Raw genomic sequence first — 25,384 nt, 5'->3', positions numbered from 1 at the left:
CCCGTTAGTTTTAGCCAAGAGGGAAGGGAGAGGAAGATCCCCCGGACTTATTCATGGGGTCTTCCCTTCGCCAATAAACCCATTTCTAGTGACCACCAGCAAATGTGACTCACAAGACATCCGGATAGACAAAGACCTACGTCAATCAACTGATTCCTCCTGCTGCTGACTTAATATTAAGGGTGCATTTAGCATTAGTTCATAAAGGATTAATAGATGTGATAAGCATGTTATAGACATGAATTGGTCTTGTTATAGATGGTTTTAAGGGCATCAGCAGAAGATTATAAATCATGGTTATAAGCAAGACCTGTTGGACCCTATAACAATTGATTAAACCATCCATTAATCATGTATTAACCTTTATAAATGATAAATAAAAGTCCCCTTAATACCAAATGTGACTGATCATTGTCTATGGCATGTTCTTATGGTCTTTGTCTACCCAAATAATGAGGCTTCCACTGCTTCCCTTGAGGAGATTGTTGCAGTGTGTCTATCAGACATCACTGTTTGAGGACATGTACTGCAAGTTTTCCTCTGCTCAGTTTACTCCCATCACTGCTAGCCATACATCCCTTGGGTCAAACTAGCATCCAGCATGATTTCTCACACAGTCCTATGATCAATGGAAATCAACGTGGTAGGTGCCTAGGGACTTCTTCTTTTGACAGTCCCACTAGGTTCCCAGCTACCTCTTTAGATACCTAATACCTTTTAAAACATCAGGCCCCAATTCACTTACCCAAGGTCACCCAGGAAACCTGTAGCAGAGCAGGGATCTGAACCCAGCTCTCCAGCTAGCTCTCAACCACTGGACCATCCTTCTTCCTATGGAATGCAGGAGAAAGTGGTTTCACTCCTCAACACAAGGCACAATTTTCCCTCCGGCTGACAAAATTACTACAACGGGAGGTATCTTTAACTTAGATGACCAGAAAATGGAGCCATGTTTCTTGGGAGATAGGATTCTATGACCTATGAATAATGTTGTTTAATAGCAAAGACTCAGTAAAATCATTACCTACTTTGGTAGGTAGGAGTGGGTTGGATAGTGTGAAGAAGACAGGGGAAACCCAGTGACAGATATCCATATAGGCAGGGAGGCTAGTCTCCCAACCTATCCCTCGAGGGAAGAAATGTTTATTTTGGCGCTGAGAGATTAGCTCATTGGTCAGACATGCATAAAAAGACATTACTGTGCTGGGCCATTATTAGTTCAGTTACTGGGCTGCAAAGCTCAGTATGGAGTCTTTGTTACAAAGTGCCTTTCTCTCATACCAAGCTTTTCTGCCATGCCTGTAGCTGTCCTATCTCAGTCATTTCCCCCCACCCATCGTATAAATCACAGCTTTGCCTATAGGATCCAGGCAGCAGGAGAGGGCTGAGCCCTACCTCCCCCCGCCCAGCACACACACACACACACACCCCTTGAATCATCTCCGATCTCATCCCTGCTGACCTGTTTGGTGCAAGGAGCTGGGGAAAAGAAACACTGCTTGCTTAAAAGAAAAACAAAACAAAGCAAATCTTGAGACAGGGACAGGCCAAGCAGTACAGGTAAAATAAGCAGCAGCCCAAAGCTTCACTCATCTCCTGAACAGAAATTGAACCAAACTGAACTGGGCTTTCCAAAGAATTGTCTTCACTGCTTCTTCTAATGATTTTTCATTTTAATGCACCTTAGCTCATCTCAGCTCTGCATTGTAAGAGATTATCTTTACCCCCAAGAGTCTATACTCTAAATCAGTGGTAGGCAATCTGCAGCCCGCGGGCCGCATGCGGCCCATCAGGGTAATCTGATTGTGGGCCGCAAGACATTTTGCTGACGTTGACCATCCGCAGGCTTCGCCCCCGGCAGCTCCCAGCGGCCGCGGTTCGCCGTTCCCTGCCAATTTCAATGGGGACCTGCTTCTGCTCTCGTTGACACTGGTATAAACCAGGAGTGGCCACACAGAGGTTAATAACGTTATGCCAGTTTAGAACTAGCATAAGTGAGATCAAAATGAGGCCTGATGTTTTTTATAGTACTGATGAGTCGAGAGGTTAGAATCCAGGCGCTCAACAATAGTTCTTCATTCACTCATTCTACTCCACTTCATTCTACAGAACTCCCCTGAGTCCTTGACACGTAGGGCAGAGATCAGCACATGCACAGCACTGAATAGCGGAGTGCAGAGAGGCAATGGGAGTGTGCTTTTCAGTTCCCAGTGGGATTTAAGGTGTGCTTCCTTTATTACTGTTATTTATCTTACAGTAGCAACTAGAAGTCACAACCAAGCTCAGAGCCCCATTGTGCCAGGCACTGCACATACACATGAGACAGTCCCTGCCCCAAAGGGCTTACAGTTAAGACAAAGGCTGGGAGGGGGTGACAGGAGCACAGAGTGGTGAAGCATCTTGCCTGTTGTCATCATGCAGCTGAGCCAGGAACAGAACCAAGTGTCCTGAGACCCAGACCAGCGAACTGTCCACTGCCTCTTCTTACTGAAAAGCTCTCTCAGATTGATTTGGCCATTTTTAGACTTGCAAACCAAACCCTTTCCCCCAACATGATCATTGACCACCATCAGCTGATGCTCCATCCATCCCCAGGGATTTGCTTGCTTTACTAAGACCGTTCAGGGTTGGCAGGAATAAACCGCACTCCATGACACTGAAGGGCTCAGTCCAACTCCCGCTGATGTCAACGGGAACAGAATTGGGCCCTAGATGGCCAATAGGTCTGGAGAAATCGAAACTCCGGAGCAGGGTAAGAGGAATGGTGGTAACAGAATGCAATAACATTGATCACGCCATAGGCAGCCCCTGTACTATATGGAGCAGTAACGTTATAGTTAATGGCTAGATGCGTGGCAGCTGCAGGGCTTTTAGCAGTCCAGAGAGCTAGGAAATTCTGGGAATGAATCCACATGGTATTCAGGAGGGAACGCTCACATTCCTCCATTGGCGAGAGCAGGATTAGTCAGCAGACTTTGGGGGGACAGGTGGGCAGGAACAGTGGAATGTGGGTATCCTACGAATGCAAAGTCGCTCCGGGGAAGGGAAATGGAGCCTTCCACAGCCAACCAGTGAGCTCAAATGGGGCAGGGTGTCATTCTCCCAGCCCAGGCTCCAGAGGTGGGCGTGAGGCTCTGTCTGCAAATGAAAAGATTTTGCTTGTGAGCATCTGGCTTTCGTGCTGCAAATCTATTTGCCAGCATGACGCTAACGGTTGTTGATTTAACTGTTTTAGGGGAGGCAGAGAGCTTACAGGAGCCAGGTCTCCTGCGTTCTGTTGCCAGCGTGGCCACTGACTCACTGGGTGATCACTGACAAGTCACTTAGCCTCAGATTCTCCATCTGTAAAATGGGGTTAACAACACTTACCTACCTCACAGGGTTAACCCGTTAAAAGTTGCAAAGTGCTCCTTTGACATCCTTTAATTAAAGGGTGCTGGATCACAACAAAGAAGACAGATTTTGGGGGGAGAAGGAGGATGGCAGATTTGCTGTCCAAGCCCTGCCTTGCTCCCAACTCCTTCATTCACAGCGAAGGAAGGAGCCTAAATGTCCATGGCCTGAAATAACAGTCAGTTCCTCTGGCTGAGCTCAGTGTTGCTCAAAGCCAAGAGAGAGCTCAGTGCTACAACATTCATGCGGGTGTGTTAGCACCAGGGTGGGACTGCAATGACTGCAATGACTGCAACCTTCTGCCCTTTTACAGCTTCCCAGACAACGGGTGCTGGGGAGGCTTGCAGGCAGGCTTACCCTCTCCTGTGTGGAGATGTGCACCCAGAGAAACACTCAATACCGGGTGGGGAGAGGGTAGCTGCTTCCCAGATAACATGCATCATTCCCACCCAGACAATGAGGCCTGGTGTTGACTCTCAGATATCAGGAGAGCAATATGGCCCGCAAACAGCACAGCACTAGAGTAGTACTAGCTATAGGGAGAGGAGGCTGGGTGGGGGGTCACCTGGGAATCCTAAGGATCAGGGCACACCCCTCCAGTGCTGTGTGATCCATCAGTCTGGCACACCGAGCCTGGTAGCGTGTCCTGGGAGCCCAGCAGAGCCCGTGCGCAAAGGCCCAACAAACGGCATATGGACATTTCTCTCCCCCGCCCCCCACTCATTCCTCTGCCTCAGTGAGCTTGCTAAGGTGCCTGTCAGCTATGCCCTGACCGAGTGAGTAATGGTGCAAAGAGCGGGGGGAAGGGACGATAACAAAGGGACTGAAAGGGTATTGCACGAGGGGAGAGGCCATTGTGATCTGCGGGCTCTTGGGGAAAGATGGAGGCGGGGTGGAAGGCAGCGTTTTTAACCCCTAGGGCTGTACTTGTCCTCAGCAAATTGCGCTGGGATACTCAGCTGGAGCTTCTAAGTCCTCCTGCTGCTCCTAGGACCCCACCGTCCAGCAACAGCTGATCCCTGACCCAGTAGCCTGATCCCCTCCCATTTGCCTCTGCCTTTCCACCCACTGCAGTAGCTCTGCCACCTGCAACTTGCTCCCTCCTCACTCCCCAGCAGACAATTGTTTTCACCTGCCCCACTTCTTCATTGCAAGTTCTCTCCCCCACCCTGTGGTATCTAGCCCCATAGATAACCCGGGATGGGCACATAAAAAATGTGATTGATAAAGAGACAACCTACCCCAACCCTTCCCCCCACCGCCCACTGCTGGTGCCCATCCTGATTCCAGAATCCCAGTCACAGGTGACCTGCACCCCACTCGCCATTTCCCCCCGCACCCTCCCACAAGCTGCTTCCCTCTTTAGCCCAGAAATTCACTTCCAACCCAGCCCACCTCCCACCCCTTCGAACACTCCCTTCCCAGATCTTGTCTGGAAAGCTCAGTGCTTGGAGGGTCAAACAAAGCAGCACCAAGGAACTGAGCAGAGGATTTTTCCCATCACACAAACACTTGTGACCTCAGGGAAAGTTGCGGGGGGGGGGGGGGTGAGGAAGGGTAGGCAGAATAATAGGGGCGGGAAAAACAACTGAGCAAGGTGATCCTCCATCAAACAAAATGTTCCTCCCAAGAGCTATGAAAAATGGAGATGACACCACAATCCGAGGAGCAGTGGAATTGTGAGAATGCCTAAAACCCAGGAGAATTTAGAACAGGACCCATAGGCCGAACTGGATCACAGAGTTCCACAATGCAGATCACAGCATCCCTCACTTTTAATCAAGAGATACAAGCCATGGAGCCTGTAAGTACCTGGAGCAAGGATGCTTGGCTCAAGATGCAGCATTTCATGTATGGACATGCAGTTTCCACAGGCTGCATCTCCAAGTTAAGGTACCATCTACACTGGGCCTGCAAGTAAGGGGAGTGTAATTTAAAATTCCATACTTTGGCTTTCCTTGCAAGTATTAATGACTCCCCAGACTGATAAGATACCAGAAGAGCAATAATTCTGAATGACTGAAGAAATGCCTTAGATCCTTCTCTCCACTGATAGCCTCCACATCTCTTCTTGATTCCCTGGCACTCCCCTTTTCTTGTGATGATATTCAGAGTTCAGATGTTGACGTTTTGGAAATTATCCTTATTATCTCTTGTTTGTATTGCATTAGCACCGAGGAATGCCGGTCCTGGACCAGGACTCCACTGTGCTAGGTGCTATACAAACACAGAACCAGCCGATGAGCCCTGCCCCGGGGAGATGATCATGACTCAGTTCGAGCCTAAATCTTTTGAGTCCCTCCACACAAAGAAGGGAAAAAATAGAACCAGGTGCTATGAGACCAGAGGCTTTTCTATTATCCCTCCTCCACACACACACCCCTTCTTCAATTGTAATAATTAATGAAATGGCTAAGGAAATCTGATTACATGAAACCATCTCAAGGTGGCTGCTCATACTCAGAAGACAGTGGAAGCTGCATCCGTGAAAGATGCTATTTAAACCACTATTGAACAGAGGCACATACAGTACAACAGGTTTATGAAGAAGTTGATTTGTAGGTTAATTAAATAGTAATATTCTCTTGTACAACACTTGAGACTCAATAAATACAGAGAAGATAAAATTCTAGCAGGGGTGGCTGGTGAACTGAATTAATCAAAAGGACAAGCAATAGCTGCATATCTTATTGATAGGAATTCATTAGATAGATAGATAGATAGATTAGATCTGAAAATACAAAGTCCCATAGCTAGGTATTATCATTATTTTATGCTGTGTTGTTATAGCCATGTTGGTCCCAGGACATTAGAGAGATGAGGTGGGCCAGGTAATATCTTTTATTGAAGCAACTTCTATCAGTGAGAGAGACAAACTCTCGAGCTTGCACAGAGCTCTTACAAGATATTAATAAAAGTTATTACCTCACCCACCTTGTCTCGCAGGTATTGTCATTGCTAACTTATTACAAACAAGACAAAGCAGCCTGATGTCTGATGGATGCTCTTTTGCAATCCACTGACTGATAGAGACCATGCCCAACAATGGGAGATCCTAGGTACACATTGGAGAGAAGAAGAATGAGATAAGCTTGTAAACTGCCTATTCTTTTCGGATGTCATTTCTAGTTAATTACAGTCACTTGCGCTGGGTATTCTCTGCAATCATCAGGCGTATCCCTGGGCTCTGTTAGCCTCATGGACACTTTCCAGTCACCAACTTTTCAGATGCAAATGATGTGCTCCTGTCAAGTGTCTTCATGCAAAGCAACCCCCAGTATCCCCACTTTGCCAGTGGCCAGAAAAAGAGCAAGAAGGGCTTGTTTTACAATCCACCTCCAGGATGCAACAAGATACTGCTCATGGCCCTCCAGGGAACAACTGCCAGGGGAGAGAGCACTCACTCTCATGCCACCCGTCGGGCATTAAGGCCTCGATCCAAAGCCTGTACAAATTGGAAAAATCATCATTCCTGTATTTTTCCACTAGGGTCTTCACTGATAGTAAATGATGCCTATGGAAACAGCATCAGTTCATTGCCAGGACACTTCTGTGGTTAACTCATGTACCTCTGGTCAGAACTTCCCCTTGAACTCTTATTTTCAGCTCCCCAAATACTTGGGGTTTTCCACTGGGCCGTTTATCTGTGCAAAGTTTATCTATTCAAAGTTCATAGGCCTCAAGCGTTATGCTAACTTGCTGAAGCTAATATCTTTCAGGATATAGGCTTGTAGGTTTCTTGCATTACTGCTGGATATAATTCAAAGCAGAATACAATGCAAAGCAGTAAATATAATAAAGGCAAACTAGCCCACTGGGCTACAATAGCAGTGAATATTAACAATGGCAAACTAGCCAACTGGGCTACACTGGACAACATGTACAACACCACATACTGAGTATATCACCACACAGGAGCACAGCAGTGAATAGCTTATGTGGGGCAATGGGGCCAGTGAAGGGCTTAAGTGCAGCCCACAGAGTCTGAGGGATCCCCTGGCTGCCCTTCTCTTTAGTATGAAGATGAAGCCCCTTTAGGCTCCTGTTCCCAGCTCCCATCATGCAGCATAGCTGGGCTGCTTGAATTCGTATTCAACACTGTATGCTGGGATCTGTAGTCCCTGAGGGCCGCGCCTCCCTACTAAAGACAAGCATGGATGCAATCTCTTTATTTCCAGCAAATTACATGCAAACTTGGGGCTGCTGACAAGTTGCCAATGGGTCCCTTCGTTGGACACAGTTACAGAGCCCTAGTGTCAAGACTAAAAGTGGGGAAAGCCATCAGCAACTTCTTGCCTCCAACAGGCAAGTGTGGGAGAAAGCTCAGTGATTCACAAGCATCTGAAGTCACTGGAGTTTAGTCTAGTTGTACACCAGTGTGACTAAGATCAGAGTCTGTCCCTGTGTTACCCATATAAATGTGACATACCAAGATGTGCACATGCACTATGTAGGCTTGCAGTGCGACCACTCGGGGATTACAGTGAACCTGGAAACTCCATTCATGTAGCAAAGCAGAATAATAGCAATACTCCCTTGCACTGCTGTTGTATCTTGAGTCCAAGAATCCCAAAGCACGTTAGGAACATGAATGAGTTCAGCCCCGCACCAGTCCTGTGACAGAGTAGGCAAACAGAAAGTCCTGAATAGTTTAGTTGTGCAATTGGCAATTCTGCTTATAGCAAAACTTAGAACGAAGTTCTGTGCAGAAATATGACTCCTCTACAGGAGGGTTTCACTATATAGAAAAAGTTCTGCACAGTGTATGGACCGTCCTCTGCCTATATCTGAGCAACCCTCCTGCCTTCTGTTGACCTCAGTGGGGTTATAGCTGTGTAACCCAAAGTGAAATCCATCTCTTTTTCCCCACATGGAACAGGGGCGATGTATACAAACACCCACGCCAGATTCCAATTTAAAATCCACTTACCAAACGACCCGACTCAACCATAGTGTTAATCCCCATCTTCCATAAAATCTCCCTCTAATCTGATAAAACACCAGGGGGCATGTACTCTTCCGAATGGGCACCTACAATCCCCATCAATATTAAGAGTAATTATGAACAGCTATTAAGAGGAGGTCTAGATTGCGGCATGTGTGAGTGTTTGGGCCATTTATCTATCTCTGGAGCATGTGCAGCATGCTCATCACCCTTTTCTCCTCCAAAGAGTTTCAGCCCAGATTTGAGTTCTGGGGAAGACTGAACAGGGGAGTCTTATTTTAGTGTAACTGTTTTGCCCAGCAGCCCTCAATTCTGGTCCATTCTCTGAGCTGCGTGTCCTGTGTTTGAATGCATTTGATGGTCCTATTCCACTTGCACTTCTTTACACCTTCCAACTCAGCCCCAAATTTCATGGTTACAAAATGAGATTCCATCAAATGGGGTGATTCCCCTGAGCCAGGGCTAAGGAGAGGAACATGAATGGGTCATAATGGAGGTGACCATCCCCCTGTTTCTCCAAGGGACCAATTCAATGCCAGGTGAAGTCAATGGGAGTCTTTCTGTGGTCTCCTGCAGGTATTGAACTGCCCACCCAAAAAGGGTAGTACAGGAAGTCCCTGGACTGAATGGACATGAAGAACAAATTCCTCACTCATCCAGGAAGAGAGACGCCCTTCTGAGGTAAGGTTTCAAGCTGCAGTAGTGCCAATGGGAATCCCCAAACTGAACTGAGCCTGGAGACTGGAATCCCCCCTACCCAAAAACACACACTGCAGGCGGGGACCAGCATCCACTGGGGAAGTTGTACACCCCAGGGAAGACTAACATGCCCAAAGTGTGGTTCCAAGGAGAGCATTAGTCTCCAGTGCTCCCATTTCCCAAACCACTAAGTCAAACTTAGCATTAAAGTAAAGAACAGGGCAGGGAGTTTCCCCTGTTGAATCTGAGCTTTCGACACCTTCCTGCATGGTTCACGATAAGCTTCCATAATGCCTGTAATGATCCGGGTGTTGGGGACACTTAGGCAAAGGTCTAAGGAGCAAAAGTGGTGTTTCTACACCGCATTAGAAAGCAGCATGGTTGCAACTGAGTGGAGTCCCACCCTCAGAAACTGAACAGAGCAGAGTGCAGCCATCCTTCCCAGAGAGATCTGGGCTCAGCATTTATTGAAAAAAGGAACCAAGGATCTTCTAATTGTCCAACAATCTGCCCTAGCGACTACAACCAGATGCTCAGGTGGTGTAAATCAGCATCTCTGTCTCCAATTAAATCAATGGACTGATGCAGATTTACACCAGCTGAGGATCTGGCCCTTTAAGGATTGTTGCCTAAAAACACACATACATTGCACAAAATAGCCCCAAAAAACTTTGCTAGACCGAGCCCCTCTCCTTCAGCTGAGACACATACAAACTCTCCAAGCCAAAAGGAAAACTCAGCAGGTTCAGGTAAATATCACAGTACGGTCATGTTTAGCTATTTTAACTATGTGCTTCTGGAAAAGCCATCAGTAAGCTCAGCTCTGCCTTGCTGATATTGTTGTTTGGGGTTTATTTATTTTCCCTGCTTCCAAGATGCTCTGTCTGCTTCAGAGCCCTGTTAATGAATAGGTTCAACTGATTTACATATACGTGTGCACAAATATACCACAACGGAACAATATTCTTCTCGTCATGAAGCGGATACATTTCCCTCTGTGGAAGAAACAGCCCATGGAGTTTGGAATTAGCCAAATCAAATTGCCATGGTGGAAGATCAATGGGCTGAGCTCCATGGAACAAAGAATCCTGCCTCTCTGCCTTTGCTAGGCAGGTACAGACTTACCTTATGAGGTTCTGTAAGCCTTGTTTGCTGGAATTCCTCCTCAGGATCGCACTGCTCATTGTGGAAGAGGCTGATCTCAGGGCAGGCTCACAGATCCTGGCTGCTAAACCTCCTTTCCCTACTTTTTTTTTAATTTTCCTTTTTTTAAAAAAATAAATAAAAATAATCCTCTCCCTCTCTCTCTCTTCAGGAAGTTCTGCAGCTGGTTTCCTTTTGTTTCTCTAAGCCCCCTGTTCAGCCCCCCTCTTGTCTCCTCCACCTCTACCTCCTCCACAGCCTAGTGGAAATGTCAGAGAAAAATCTTTCAGAGAGCAGCTTTGTAGTCCGAGGCAAAGCAGGGTCCCCTCCCTGCTCCCATCTGACTGCTGAGTGAGCTCAATGCAAAGCTTAAACCTCTCCTTTGCTCTAAAGGCTATTCTTCTTCTCTTTGGCTATCTGTTTCTATCTCTCCTCTCTTACACTCCTTCTGGTTTATGCTTCGTTGTTTCTCATCTTTTTCTCTCCTTCTGTTCCCCCTCCCCCACTCCTCATTTTCCTTCTCTTTTTCTTCCCTTTCCGATCTGTTTCTTTCTGCATTAACTAATTGCATAAATTAGGAACAAAAGCCACTCAGGGACACAAAACCTGATTAGGGGAAAGATAGCAGAGGACAGATTTACAACTCTGGAGCCAGATCTTGAGCTCACGTAAATCAGCAGCAATCGATTAAAATCAATGGCGCAACTCCAGTTTGCACCAGCTGAGAATCTGACCCATAGCCTCCATAGTCTAAATCTACTCTTAAAAATTAATTGCAAGTCTCAGCAACTTGCAAAGGGGTTGCAACACTTTGTGGTTAAAAATGCTGTATCAAAGAATGAAGTGCAATATGATCCCGTTTGCGTCAGGCTGATTCAGAGTACTGCATCTGAGGAGGCAATGCAGGACTAGTGGACAGAGCACTGGCCTGGGATTCAGGACAACTAGGTTCTGTTCCCATCTCTACTGCTGACTTGCTGGGTGAGCTTGGGTCAATCACTTCCACTCTCTGTGCCTCAGCTTCTCCATCCACAAAATGGGAGTGATGAGACTGGCCTCCTTCATAAAGTGCTTTGCAATCTACTGAAAAGTGCTGAATCAGAGTTAGGTGTCATTATTATGATGTCAACTGGGTGGTCTTGGATAGGGCTCTGGACTATGCCTCGGAACCTGACGTGCATTCTACTTCTGGCTCTGCCCCATCCCGCCGAGTAATGTTGGACTAGTTACTGTGCCTCTGTTTCCCCTCCCACCCTGAGTCAGTCTTGTCCGTTTAGATTGTCAGCTCAGTGGGGCAGGAAGTCTGTGTACAGTCCTTTAGTCAGGGGCATTGATGTGCCACTATAATACAAAGAAGAAGAGAGGACTGTGTCTGTGGGAGCATAGGCTTAGCAACCAATAACGACTGAGATCTAATCCCATCTTTGATATTCACTTGTTGGGCGATAGTGGGCAGGTCAAGTAACCTCTCTACCTCAGTTTCCCTATCCGTGGAAAGGGAATATCAACCCCACCTCTCTAAAAGGTGTATTGTGAGAATTATAAAGTGTCCTTATTATCAGGACCAACATGGTTTGAGATTTTTTACTTACCACTCTCAGTGCATCTCCTAAAATGTGCGTATGTTTTCTTCGGATGAGTAATGTTGGACTATTTACTGTAGCTCGGTTATTTGAAATGAGGATGGCTGATAACTGCCCACGTAATAAATGAAGAAATATTAGTAAAGAGAAACTGCACTGAAATAAGTACAGATGGGTATTAAATGTTTAAAAATACCCACCACTTTAAAAATGGGTTTCTTTGTTAATTTTTTATGTATTTACCAAACAGCCCATAAATGATGAGAAATAATAAAAGCAGCTAAGCACAGTGGTTGCTCCTGCACTAGGGTCACGGATGGACTATGTGCTGGAGTATATTTATTTTACACTTCTAAATTCTGTGAGGCTAGGTGGAACTAGGAGAGCAATCAGCAAAGGTCTCTAATATTCAAAAAGATAAAGGCCCTGCCCCTGCAAGCATGTATACGTGTGTTCGGCTTTAAGCAAACTCACTCCCACTGACTTCATTGGGACTGCTCACAGACTTAAAGTTAAGCACATGTCCAAGCATTTGCAGGCTCAGAGCCTATGGTCTTTTGAAGTCACTGGCCAAATGCCCAATGGCTTCCTGCAAGATGGAGGGGTGATGAGAGGGCCTGATCCAGCAAACTTTCATTGATTTCAGTGAGGCAGGGTCCAGCTCTTTGTATGGGGCCGACCATCCAGATGGTACCATTCTAGGGTTTTTATAAGGGACTGGTGGTGAATGCGGGCCGAGACAAAGATGTGATGAAGCTAACAACTATGGCATGGCCGGAACAACTGCTGTTAAATGAAATCACAGCTCTTATTATAGCCAGAGATGCCACACAATCCGTAACAAACTCAGGAGGGGCAGAGAGGAATGCGAAAGACTTGAGTTTGATAACTATGGGGAGGCTGGGAGCACATGCTTGCCATGGGAGGTGGACGTGGGCTCACCAGGAGGCATATGAGGCCAGATCCTCACTTGGTGTAAACTGGCACAGAGACATTTGCTTCAGTGGAGCTATGCTGATTTACACCAGCTGAGGACTGGGTCCAGAGACAATTATCTTGCCCACATCCCTCCACTCAATAAACACCAGTGCCTGGTGGCAAAGAAGCCAAAGAAACAGCCCACTATTAAATATATAAGAGTTTTCAAACCAAAACTTTTAGCCTAGAGGCGGAGGTAGAGTCCAGTGGTGCTAAAATCCTGCACCATAGTCAATTCTGCATAGAAGCTAGAAGTGGGTGCCCTTCTATAAACAACCCCCTTCCCCGTAAGGGCTCATGTCCTCAGGTAGTGCAGAAGCCTAAGTGCAGTGGAGGATGTGGGTGTTTGTTTGCTGTATGGCAGATGGATTTCCTGAGCCAGCAGGGCATCTAGGATCAAGGAGAAGTCGGTGGGATTAGCTGTCTTAAGGGAAGTGGGGCAGGGGTGAAAGGTGGGAGGGGAGATAAGATCTTTGGAATGAACTGAGGAGGGTGACTCAAAGTAACTGGAGGGTGGGGGCAGAATACATCATGATATGCAAAGGGGGTGGGGAGTTACACTTCCCATTGCATTACACGGGGTACGGGAATTCCCAGGTATCACTCCCTGATTGCAAATTCCCCAGGCTGGTGTGATGGGTTTGGGATGCTCCTCCTATAGTGAAGATTAATCAACATCCCTTCCCTTTCATCTCTGTCAGAGAATGCAGGGAGATCAGGTGGGAGGAACACACGTGTCCAGCAGTGGGAGGGTCACACAGGACCCCACCGACGAGGGCCAGGGGAGTGCTTCTGTTTAAAAGCCTGCATCTCCCAGACCCGTTTCTCCAGTGTGCGAAAGGAAAATGCTAGTGATTGCACTTGGGGATGATCCATTCCCCTTGACTTAATTCAACTGGGGACACTGCAACTTTATTTTAAAAATTAAAAAAAAAATCACAAAAGTTATGAGCAAGGGGGATCCCTATCTTACCCCCTCACAGCTCGACATGGTTAGCTAGCCAGAGGCAATTGTGCAGGGGAAGCCCTCAGCCCCACTCTGCGTAGGATAGGCGGTTTCTCTCCCCCCAACCACCACCACCACGGCTCAAGATGGAGCATAGCTGCTTCAACATGATTTATACTTCCATTCAAAGGCAGCTAGGGCTTAGCATCAGCCGTGGTCCCATCTGCCCAGCTCCTACAGCACTGCCCACATAAACCTCAGGGTGCCATTCTAGAAACAGCAGTGATGCTGCGGTAAGAAAAAGACACCAACCAAAAAAAAAGACGATTCGTTTTCCTGCTGGAGTTTAACAAAAAATCAATCAAAGAAATCCCTGCAGGGGTGTGGCGCATTTAGCACAAGACAAGACAGGGACAATAACACAGGGCAGTTTGCTAGTGCCTAGCATGCATCCTCTAAGCCAGAGGCTCATAAAGAACTTTCCAGTAACAGATAAAAAGGGAAGGCTTTAAAGGTGAGTGGGATGGGGCGGAAATGACTCAGTTCTGTTGCCCTGGGATGGAGGGAGGGAGTCCCAGAGAGATAGGGCTGCACCAGTTCTCATTAATGACACAATCGCTCTGCTATGTAGCCCGGGTTGCAAAATCATTTTGGAGGCTAAAGTATGTCTAGCAAAAAACAAGACTATAGCAAAGAAATGCAACCAGAGTGATTTGCTCTAGCACCGTTGCAATCAAAGGTCCCAGTCCAGGACCTTGCTGGGCATGAGCATGTAATCTGGCCACCTAGGATCCCAGTGTTTTAGGGGCACCTCCAGCCCAGCTGCCCTGCCCTGCTGTGCACCAACACAGTTTCTGGAGATCTGTTGCTTTAAGTACACCCCACACACCACTGTCTGAGAGGGCTGACACCCCCCTGGGCAGATTCTGGCTGCCTGACCCCCTAGCACAGCTTTTGGCAGGGGGGGCTGCCCCTTTAAGTGTGCTCCCTCTGCACCCGTAGCCAGGAGCCACTCCCCCAGTACAGCTCCAGCCAGCAGAGTAAAATGTCTAGTGCCAGTTCAGGGCCCAGTCCTTGAAGATCCTGAGCACCCTCAACTCCCAGAGATGGGAGCAGAGGGTGCTCAGCACCTGACAGGATCAGCCCCAGCATTTGTGGAATGTGCCTGTTCACGGTGTTGGGATGCCAAACCCACTGCGATCATCCGCCCTCTGCCCCGCCTTTCCACTGACTTCAACAGGCCTTGGATCAGGCCCCAGCACTGTGGAGCATGGGAGTGACCTGGATTTTTAAGCATGAGTGGAATTATTGATGGAGCAGCACAGGCTGCTTCAGAATGACTAGAAAACATGGGGATGAATTGAAAGGCACTTCACTTAGATGGAGGGGGAGGAAGCCACCTTTGTGTTTCCCCACAGTCTGAGGCAGCTGGCCCTGTCCAAGCTCTGGTTTCACTTAGAGCAGTCTGGAGGCTGCTCTAGCATATGTTCTACTTCTCACAGCCCCTTGCAAGAGCACAAAATGCCCATTGTTCAAATGCACTCAGCTACACCCCTTTTCTGTCCCTCCAGGAGGGGTGGGAGTGGGGCCAGGATAGGGCTGCTCTACTCCAGCAGAGGTTCCCCTTTACATAGACCATATTTCATGTCCTTTAAGACCCCCTTACATCACAAGAGAAGCATAAAGGATCTTGGGTGCTTTGGAGAATCGGGCCCTAGAACTTTAATTTTTTCAGATTAGCCCATTTGCTGTGTTCCCTCAAGTCCCGTGGAAGACGTGTCCTGGGCATCTTTTTTTCCTCCCCATGGCTCCTTTTTAGAAGCTCTTCATGCTTGTTTCCCCTCTTCACTGACTACACTGAGTCCATTTCCACAGGAACTCTGGGTAAAGAAATTGCCCCCTAACTGCATCTTCAGCGAGACCCTTGGTCAACTTCAACCTGTGCCTGATGGTTCTTGTGTTAGCTGCCAGCTTGAATAGTCCAGTCGCAGTGATTCTCTTGGTGCCCTTTGCCGATTTCCTACACATCGGTAATGCCCATTGGCACACCTCCACATGCCCTAACCACCAGGTAAGGCAACCCAACGTGACAGGTTACTCTCAGGAGATCTCGCAGTAAGAAGGGGTGAGTGCACACCCCATGTCATTGCTCTCTCTGTAATATTCCCGCATGGCCACTCTGCCTCTCAAAAGGGTCATTTACATACCATCCAGCCAGTGAACCATTACATTGGACGCTTCAGCAAAATTGGTGTTGAGAGCCCTGGTGTTGATGATATGGCAGGGAGGTGCCCTGTTTCCTAGCTGGTACAATCCTTCATACACCACCATCTTCATGTTCTACTCTTCCTGTCACTACCCCTCCCCCCCCCCCATGGACCCACATTTCTCAGAAAGTCTGACAGAAGTAGGTCTTTTGGGATTATCTTTACAGCATTTGTCCTTCATCTTCAAACCCTGGCTCAATGAGAAGGGGCGTGTTAACTGGAATGCCGGCCTAATGGAGATGTAAGTAACCAATGGTGGGTGTGCTCTAGTCTGTGAAAGAAATGTTACTTACTGATGTGTGGGATCCCAATTAATATGTCCCATCTCATTTTGCTGAAGCTTGAAGATCGGCAGTCAGCCACGTTAAAGGTAATCCCAGTGAAACAGGGGCTTTAACAGTCTCAAATATCTTTCAAGTAGGAGCAGCCACTTATAGACACGTTGAATACACAATCAGGATTCTAGGACAGGATGGCTCATTTTGTGGGATTATACCAAGCTATTACGATTTTCAGGGTTTAAGCCTGTAAGAAAGAAAGGAAGATCCAGCAGATGGTCCCTTCTCTCCCTTAAGGGGCTGACAAGGTGTTGAGTTTTCTGTCGCTCATTAGCAACACCCTACTTGCTGGTTTAGGAGCAGTGCTGCCAGGCCCCGAAAAAAGGCCCAGGTGCAGACTGATGGCTCTAATGAGAGCTTCTATAACTCCAGGTGGGTGTGAACGTGTGTGAGATGAGGGTGGTCTGCTGGTTAAAGCAGACGGTGGCCAATTGGATAAAACAGATAATTGGGAGTCAGGAAATCTGAGTTGTGTTCATGACTCCACTACATACCTGCTGGTTGGGGCAAGTCTGTACCTCAGTTTCGTCCAGTGAAAAATGGAAACAAAATTACTTACCTGCATGATAAGCATGTTAGGTGGCTTAATTCATAAATGTTTCTATAGCCTTGCCAGATCCTCGGATGGCAAGGGCTATAGACATGCAAAACGTTCTCATCAAGAGGCAAGGGAGTTACAGGGAGAGGAGAATCTGTGGTTGTCCTCAGGATTGCCCCTGGAAGCAGAGGACTCCCGCTGGGCAAAACCCACCTCCCCTTCCGCAGCCTGAGAGGCAAAACGGTTTGTTTAGGATCACAGTGACAGATTGCTAGGAACAGCAGGAGTTTCACAGCATCCCAGGAGAGGATGCCTTGCTTAGGAGAGTCAAAGACGAGGGCAGAGAGGGAAGGAAAGAGGACAAGGGGGGAGAGAGACTGAGGGAAAGATACTGAAAAGACAAAAAAAAGTGGGCAAGGGAGAGAGTTGGTGAGACCACTGTTATTCATATAACAGGAGCCCCAGCCGGGATCAGGGCACCCTTGTGCTAGGTGCTGTACAAGCATGTAATAAGAGACACGTCTTGTACCAGTGAGCTTAAAGATTAAGATTGACACATTATTTGACAAGCAGGGAACTAAGGCAGAGAGGCAGTTGCCCAAGGTGACACAGGAAGCCTATAGCAGAGCTGGGAACTGAACCTAGATTGTCTGAGCTTCTGTCCACTGCCTCAACCACAAAAGCATCTTCCTCTCTAGAGTCCCTTAATCACAGGATCTGGGGCTTGGAAATGGCTTCTGGGGGTATCTCTCAGGCCTGCAAGGCAGCTGGAAAAGTCTCAGGATCTGTAGCACCTGCAGGTGGCCTGGCCATGGGTGGTACAAGCATGAGAGGGATGATAACCAGTAGAGAAAAGGGAGAGAGAGGTGGTGCCTAGGTCAACCACAAAGAAGGCAGCCCTTAGACCACACCCCAGGCAGTGTTCATTTAGACTGACATGTTCAAAGCTGCCTTAAGGGATTGGACACGCCATTTCCAATCAAATAAACAGGAACTGAGCACCCAAATCCCCTGGGCAGTTCTGCAAACCATCCTCAGCCTTAAACATGAGATGCACTCCTTATTTTTCCGATTACAGAAATATGAACATGAGTACTTGTGGCACCTTAGAGACTAACCAATTTATTTGAGCATAAGCTTTCGTGAGCTACAGCTCACTTCATCGGATGCATCTGATGAAGTGAGCTGTAGCTCACGAAAGCTTATGCTCAAATAAATTGGTTAGTCTCTAAGGTGCCACAAGTACTCCTTTTCTTTTTGCGAATACAGACTAACACGGCTGTTACTCTGAAACCAGAAATATGAACATGTATTTGATGTCCATTATTTTTCCAGCTGGCAAAGAAACGAGGCTATTATGTGGTGGAGGGGGTGGTGTATAGGCAATCAGAGAAGAAACCTTCAGCCTTTTCCATTCTCCATCATAGGCAGGACTGGGTGCAATCCGCCACGCCCCTGCTTTGCCGAATGGCATTTGTGCAACATACGCAAGTGTCCACTGAGACCAACACGTTCAACTCAATTGTGAGCTCATCCATATTTGAACCAAAATCTCTGGCTGATATTACAGCCCGGGGAGTTAAACTCTGCCATGGTACTGAAATCTTCCCCTCCATTTTTTTCCCCCCTGCTTAGGTTGGTCAGTAGGAAAACCAGGGACAAAGCTCCAGTGCTGGTTATTTTGGCTGGGATGGTGAATCATAGACTGGAAGGCTAAGGGACCATTATGATTATCTAGTTCAGTCGTTCTCAGCCGGGGGTACATGTACCCCTGGAGGTATGCAGAGGTCTTCCAGGGGGTACATCATCTCATCTAGATATTTGCCTAGTTTTACAACAGGCTACATAAAAAGCACTAGCGAAGTCAGTACAAACTAAAATTTCATACAATGACTTGTTTATACTGCTTTATATACTATACACTGAAATGTAAGTACAATATTTATTTTACAATTATATGGTAAAATGAGAAAGTCAGCAATTTTTCACTAACAGTGTGCTCTGACACTTTTGTATTTTTATGTCTGGTTTTGTAAGCAAGTAGTTTTTAAATGAGGTGAAACTTGGGGGTACGCAAGACAAATCAGTCTCCTGACAGGGGTATGGTAGTCTGGAAAGGTTGAGAGTAGGGATGTAAATATTGTTTAAAAAGTTAACAGTTTAAACAATTAAAATTATATCATTTAATTGGTTAACCGATTAAAGGGAGAGGGGCTGGAGGGGTTCCGGCCGGCCAGCCGTCATGGCTGGGGGGGGGCTCCGGTCAGCCGTCATGACTGGGGTTGCTCCAGCCGGCCAATGCGGCTGGGGCTGGGGTTGGCAGGCCGGCGCAGCTGGGGCTGCTCCAGCCACTGCAGCTGGGGCTGGTGTTGGCTGGCCGACCTGGGGCTGGGGCAGCGTGCTGGGTGGCCCGGGGCTGGGGGCTGCGGGCCGGCCAACATAGTGGGCTGGATCCTTAGCTGGTTAAACCAGCACCATGCCACTGAAGTCAATAAAGCTACTTCAGTTTACACCAGCTGTGGAGCTGATCCATTCTAAGTACCCATCTTTAGAACAGATATGTCTCTGCTGTATGCCCACAGTCCCGTTACTGCTGTGTGGTGAGTCAGTGAGGGTGTTATCCCCAGTCCCAACTCCTCGGCTGAGGAAGGCTAGCTCATTGCAGTAAGTAAAAGACCTTGATTTAATATTTAGCAGCCCAGGATCATCACCCACTTTTCCTACGAGGGAGGGGGCTGCCAGCCGTCCTGCCCCTACTTTGCACTAAATGAAATCCCCAGTGAGTCTGGAGTGGGCCTGCCCCTTGTGAGAGAGACAACTCAGACTGCTGAAGCCCAGGATTAAGGCACTCAGGCGGCTGCCTCACACATCTGGTGTGTATTAAGACGGATAGACTGGCAAAGAAAATACACTGCGATTCCAAGCAAGAATGGTTAACCCATTCATTGCTAGGTCACCACAGGCACGCATTCCTGTAGCAGTTTTCAGTGGAACATCAGGCAGTGGGAGGATACGCTTTGGCTAAGGTCCTGGGCTAGGACTCAGGAGATAGAAGTTCAATTCTCAGCTATGCTACAGGCTTCCAAAGTGACCTTGATTAAAGTCTTTGTGTCTCAGTTCCCCATCTGGGAAAAAGGGGATCATGCTTCCTCTCTCCCTGGCATATTTCGGTTCTATACTATTTGGGATAGACACTGTGTCTTATTACGTATGTATCTATACATTACAGAGCACAATGGGGTGCTGATCTCAGCTGGGCCCTCTAGGTGCTACGGTCCTACAAAGTGTGAGAATAATACCAGCTTTGGACAGCCACACCATACAGGGTCCTGTATCTCAAAGTATGCACAGCGGCATCCGGGGTAGACGCCTGTGGCACATAGACCAGGTACAGCTGCCCAGGAGCAAGCGACTGGCTTGGTAGGTTCCCAGTGGCACGTCTTCTGGAATACCATGGAGTACTCAAATAGAGAGGCCTCTGAATTCCAGTTGTACCATGCTAAATACCTCCCAGAATGTTCCTTAGGCTATCCCGATTCCTTAGAGAAGATTCGAGGAAATGTTTCCAGGAGGGCTAGCTCCTGCAGCAGATTCAGGGGGACACCAATGGCCATCACAGTAGACGTGAAATCCTATTAGAAGAGTGATGGACTCAAGATGGGTTAGGGCACAGAAAGCCAGGCCAAGGCTAGTTGAGGTCAAAGCGAGTATCAGCTAATGAAGTATTCCCAGGGAAAGCAAAGCCCACACACTGTGCAACATGAGAGCAGACTCCATTACTCCCAGACAGAGGGGGCTAGCCCTAACAGAGCAGGAAGCTTGCCAGGAAGCTCATGCTGCTGAAATTGTGACTAGTGCCGCTGGAGTCCTCGCTGAGTGCTGCTGTAGGGAAGCTCACAGTGCTGGAGTCCAGACTGATACCTACAGGCAGGGCCAGCCCTAGGAGTCTCACTGTTTTTTGCTGCCCAGGGCGAAAAATGTTTTTGGCGCTGTCCTCCCTGGCTGGCCCAGAAAAAATATCTCACACACAGCTAGGCACGGAGCAACATAAGGCCCAAGGCAATCGCCCTGCTTACAGGACACTGCTGTGGGGAAGCTCACACTGCAAAAGAGACCCAAAGCAAAATAAGTGTTTGCAATGTGTGACTTCAGGAGCACATTGAATTTGTTCACTAGATAGATGGGTATTAAGGAAAGAGAGACACTACAAGGAAATAAGAGTAGATTAAGGCATCAGCAGCTCTAGGGCACCCCTCTCAGGCGCTCTTGGTGCACAGGGTGTGCAAGGGCAAGTCCCACAAGGAGGGAGATGTAGCCAGGACAGTCCTATGCCCCAACTACTCCTGGCTGCTGGGCCAGCCCACAAGCGCTGTTGGCAGCTGGGTTCAGGCTGCTCTAACCTGTGCCAAGGGCCAAGCCAGCCCCAGCCTGCCCCCACTACCTTTTCCCTCACACTCAGTCCCTGCACTGAGCAGATCCCTGGCCCAGGGATGAACAGACCCATAGCAGTTCCTTCAGAGCATGCGGTCCAGTATAGCCAAAGACAGGGATTGTCAGGACTAGGTGACCAACTACATCTGAATTTCAATGGGATCTGGGCACCAACCTACCTCCCTGAGACTCTTTTGAAAATACCAAACCAAATCTTCCCACTCCCAAGGGGTCTCTTCAAAGTGCAGCCCCCAGGCCCTCCCATCCAGAGGGAATGGGAGGAAACAAAGTTGCTCGGTGACACTGAGTGAGGAGGTCACTGCTTCGAGCTCTTGGCAACAGTAGGTTCCCCTCCTGGACTTGTTGGTCTGGTGCGTGCAGTTGCTCTGAGGTGTCCTCCAAAGGGAAGGCAGGAGTAGGAGAAGGAGGAGTGCACAGAGGATACAGCAGCCAATCTGGCAAGCGTCCACAAGCAGGAGGAAAGGTGCGTGGAGGAAAATGCAGCCATTTATGGTCCACCCCCATTGTGAAGTACAAAGAAAGAGAGAGAGAGAGAGAGAGAGAGAGAGAGGCATCTGCTGAGTTAGAGCTGTCCACAAGCAAGCTACAGTCCCAAGCATGGTCAGCCCACACGACTGTAGACAGGGATACCACGATGCATTACTGGGGCCTTAGCCTCCTGCCACCAGATAACAACAGCTCCCACTGGCTTCAGGGGCAGTCACTGGCATCCTGCAGCAGTTGACTTGGGCCAGTGGCTGGCTCTGAGAAGGGAAAGTTCATTATTTGTATTATGGTAGCAGCTAGAGGCACTAACCAAGATGGTGGGCACTGTTGTGCCAGGTGCTGCCCTGCCCCAAAGTGCTTCCAATTAAGGCCACACAGGAACAGAGCCCAGGTCTCCTTGCTCCCAAGCCAACACTATCCACTGGGCCAGGTTATTTCATAGATTGATCAAACTCTGCTGTGGGGAAGTTCATGCTGCTGAGACCCTGGCTCTGGGGAAACATAGGTATTTAAAGTGCATTTACTCCTCACACACAGAAGTCCTCTGCTTGCCCACAGAATGGGCCCAACATGGACAGTGGCGATGTAAGTACAGCCTTGTCTGTCAGCCCTGGGAATGGAACAACCAGGGCTGCTGCAGGTCAGAATTGAAGGACATGAGTTTTAACTCCCTAGCTGCTTGCTGAACTGTCTGCCAGGGAAAGGTGGGGCACCATAATTAACCATAATTCATTGAACACTAGCCAGCATTTGTGCAGCACTTTGAAGTGGTAAAGCACCATGCACGATAACTGTGCAGAATCATAATTAGGTGCATTGGCAGAGCTACAGGGGTGGGGGAATAACAACCGGGGATGCTGTGGATCAAGAATAAGGAGCATTGGTGGGGCTGTGAGAGGGCCTGGAATAGCAGAGGTCATTGCAGGTCAGACCTGAGGGTCAAAGCTGTTGGGGGCTCCACGACTGGAATCCCAAGGCATGCAGCAAGTCAGGATGGAGGTGTATTGCTCTTAACCACTTAGTTGCTAAATGACATATCAGATCCAGCTAAAAAAAGCAGGGTGGGCCCAGTGTTCCTGGCAGACAGCTGTGATAAATCCCGAGATTCCAGACAACGGAAGGGAAATTGCATTCACAGTTGGGAACATAAGAATGGCCATACTGGGCCAGCCAAAGGTCCATCTAACCCAGTATCCTTGACAGCCAACACCAGGTGCCCCAGAGGGAATGAACAGAACAGGTCATCATCAAGTGATCCATCCCCTGTCGCCCATTCCCAGCTTCTGGCAGACAGAGGCTAGATCGGGACACCATCCCTGCCCATCCTGGCTAATAGCCATTGATGGACCTATCCTCCATGAACTTATCTAGTTCTTTTTGAACCCTGTTATAGTCTTGGCCTTCACAACATCCTCTGGCAAGGAGTTCCACAGGTTGACTGTGTGTTGTGTGAAGAAATACTTCCTTTTGTTTGTTTCAAACCTACTCCCTATTAATTTCATTTGGTGATCCCTAGTTCTTGTGTTATGAGAAGGAGTAAATAACACTTCCTTAATTACTTTCTCCACACCAGTCATGATTTTATAGACTTCTAGCATATCCCCCCTTTGTCGTCTCTTTTCCAAGCTGAAAAGTCCCAGTCTTATTAATCTCTCCTCATATGGCAGCCATTCCATACCCCTAATCATTTTTGTCGCCCTTTTCTGAACCTTTTCCAATTCCAATATATCTTTTTTGAGATGGGGCAACCACATCTGCACACAGTATTCAAGATGCGGGAGTACCATGGATTTATAGAGATGCAATACGATACTTTCTGTCTTATTATCTGTCCCTTTCATAGTGATTCCCAACATTCTGTTTGCTTTTTTGACTGCCGCTGCACATTGAGTGGATGATTTCAGAGAACTAGCCACAATGACTCCAAGATCTTTCTTGAGTGGTAACAGCTAATTTAGACCCCATCATTTCATATGTATAGTTGGGATTATGGGCCAGGCACATTCTGGCAGCTGTGTAAGGGGTAAGGACATCTGCAGGAGGACTGATGGCTGATGGGAACAAACACATAAAACCAGTAGGAGGCAATATTTTGCTCTTCTCTCACACCCTCCCACTGAGGCTCTCAAAGTGCTTTGGGAGCATTAACGAATTAAGCTCCGAACACACCGGTGAAGGAGGTAAGGATTACTAATGCTATCTTAACTATGAGAAACCTGAGGGATACAAAGATTACATAACTCACTCAAGGTCACATAGCCCGTAAGTAGCAGAGCTGGGAACGAAGCTGCAAATCTTGTCTTCTGTTTGGGCTCAGCGACTAGAACAAGCTGTGCAATGGCAGTCACAAAGACGTCCCATAAGGCTGCCCCCTTGACTAGGGCATGGCTGGCTGTGTTAGGCAAGGGTTAAAGCTTCCACTCCCCCAGAACTTTGCCTTGAAACACCGGCTTTTCGCATTCTAGCTCTCTCCTTCCTGCTGCCTTATGAAATAAACATGAGCAGAGCATGCCCCCTTGCGGCTGATGGAGGCAAATGCTTCACATCGCTGCCTGGGCATAAGAACAGGTGTTTGTGTGGCAGAGTCTTCTCATTTTCCATGCATCCAAACCGGCAGCAGACAGCGCTTGGTGGTACTATAGTAGCAGCCGTGTTAGTCTATATCCGCAAAAAGAAAAGGAGGACTTGTGGCACCTTAGAGACTAACAAATTTATTTGAGCATAAGCGTTCGTAAGCTACAGCTCACTTCATTGGATGCATCCGATGAAGTGAGCTGTAGCTCACGAAAGCCTATGCTCAAATAAATGTGTCAGTCTCTAAGAGGCCACAAGTCCTCCTTTTCTTTTTGGTGGTTCTATGTTACAGCAGGTTCCCTGGTGCTGTAACATGTGTGCTACAAGTCTCAGCTGTGCGGTGCTGCAGGCAATCAGTGCCAGCCTAACTGGTGCAATGCAAGAGACAGCACGTTCCACGTTCATGGGCTGAACAGAGACACTGGATTGACAGCTTATGACAACAAACTGTAACCCACTAACAACTCCCCCAACTGTCTTCCCCTTCCTTCCTTTTCTGAAGGGGTGTTAACAGGCCACTTCACCTTGAAGGGTCCCTTGAAATATGTGTTAACTACTTATGCTACACAATCTGTTCAGCTTGTATTTAGCTGTGGCACTCTGAGTACGTTTCCCAGACCTGAAGAAGGGCCCTGCCTAAGCTCAAAAGCTTGTCTCTCTCACCGACAGAAGTTGGTGCAATAAAAGATATTCCCTCACCCACCGTCACCCTTACACAGTGCCCCAGCTGTTCTAGTGCCTTGCTGTCTTGTGCACTGCTAATAAGAACTCAGAGACCATCTTAACCTGGACACAGCCACCATCTCTCCAGTGCCATCATCATCTACTGTATGCAGCATTCAGCTCCCACCTCACCTGGGTAGTGCCACAACCATTCCAGCAGCAACCTGTAAAATCTGCCACACGCTGTCATTTCCAGCCTGTTCCACACAATGCCACAGCCACTGCCCCCCCCTCATGCCCAGCTCTGCCACTGGCCCTCCAGCCCACCCAGCGCCACATCCCTGCAGCGGTGTTATTCCAAGTCAGCCTGTGTGTTGCC

At 48.0% G+C, this 25,384-nt stretch overlaps 1 protein-coding gene across 3 annotated transcripts in view; it reads right to left on the bottom strand.

Annotated features, from left to right (window-relative positions):
- The window catches only part of LSP1 (lymphocyte specific protein 1), an 83,949-nt gene that overhangs the window by 53,131 nt on the left and 5,434 nt on the right, over nt 1-25,384 (bottom strand). Inside the window, exon 1 of one of the 3 annotated variants that reach the window (XM_074954847.1) lies at nt 10,163-10,640. The exons of 1 other annotated variant lie outside the window; for it this stretch is intronic. In XM_074954847.1, coding sequence (XP_074810948.1) covers nt 10,163-10,221 — 59 coding nt within the window. In that variant the 5' untranslated portion in view covers nt 10,222-10,640. Of the gene's footprint in view, nt 1-10,162; nt 10,641-25,384 lie in introns of those variants that run through there. One more of the 3 variants, XM_074954846.1, reaches the window with a different exon arrangement.

The sequence above is a fragment of the Natator depressus genome, chromosome 6 (genome assembly GCF_965152275.1).
Source record: "Natator depressus isolate rNatDep1 chromosome 6, rNatDep2.hap1, whole genome shotgun sequence".
In the NCBI taxonomy this organism is placed as follows: domain Eukaryota; kingdom Metazoa; phylum Chordata; order Testudines; family Cheloniidae; genus Natator; species Natator depressus.
The sequence above is the reverse complement of the archived record's forward strand: the minus strand, read 5'-3'. Positions and strand labels throughout refer to the sequence as shown.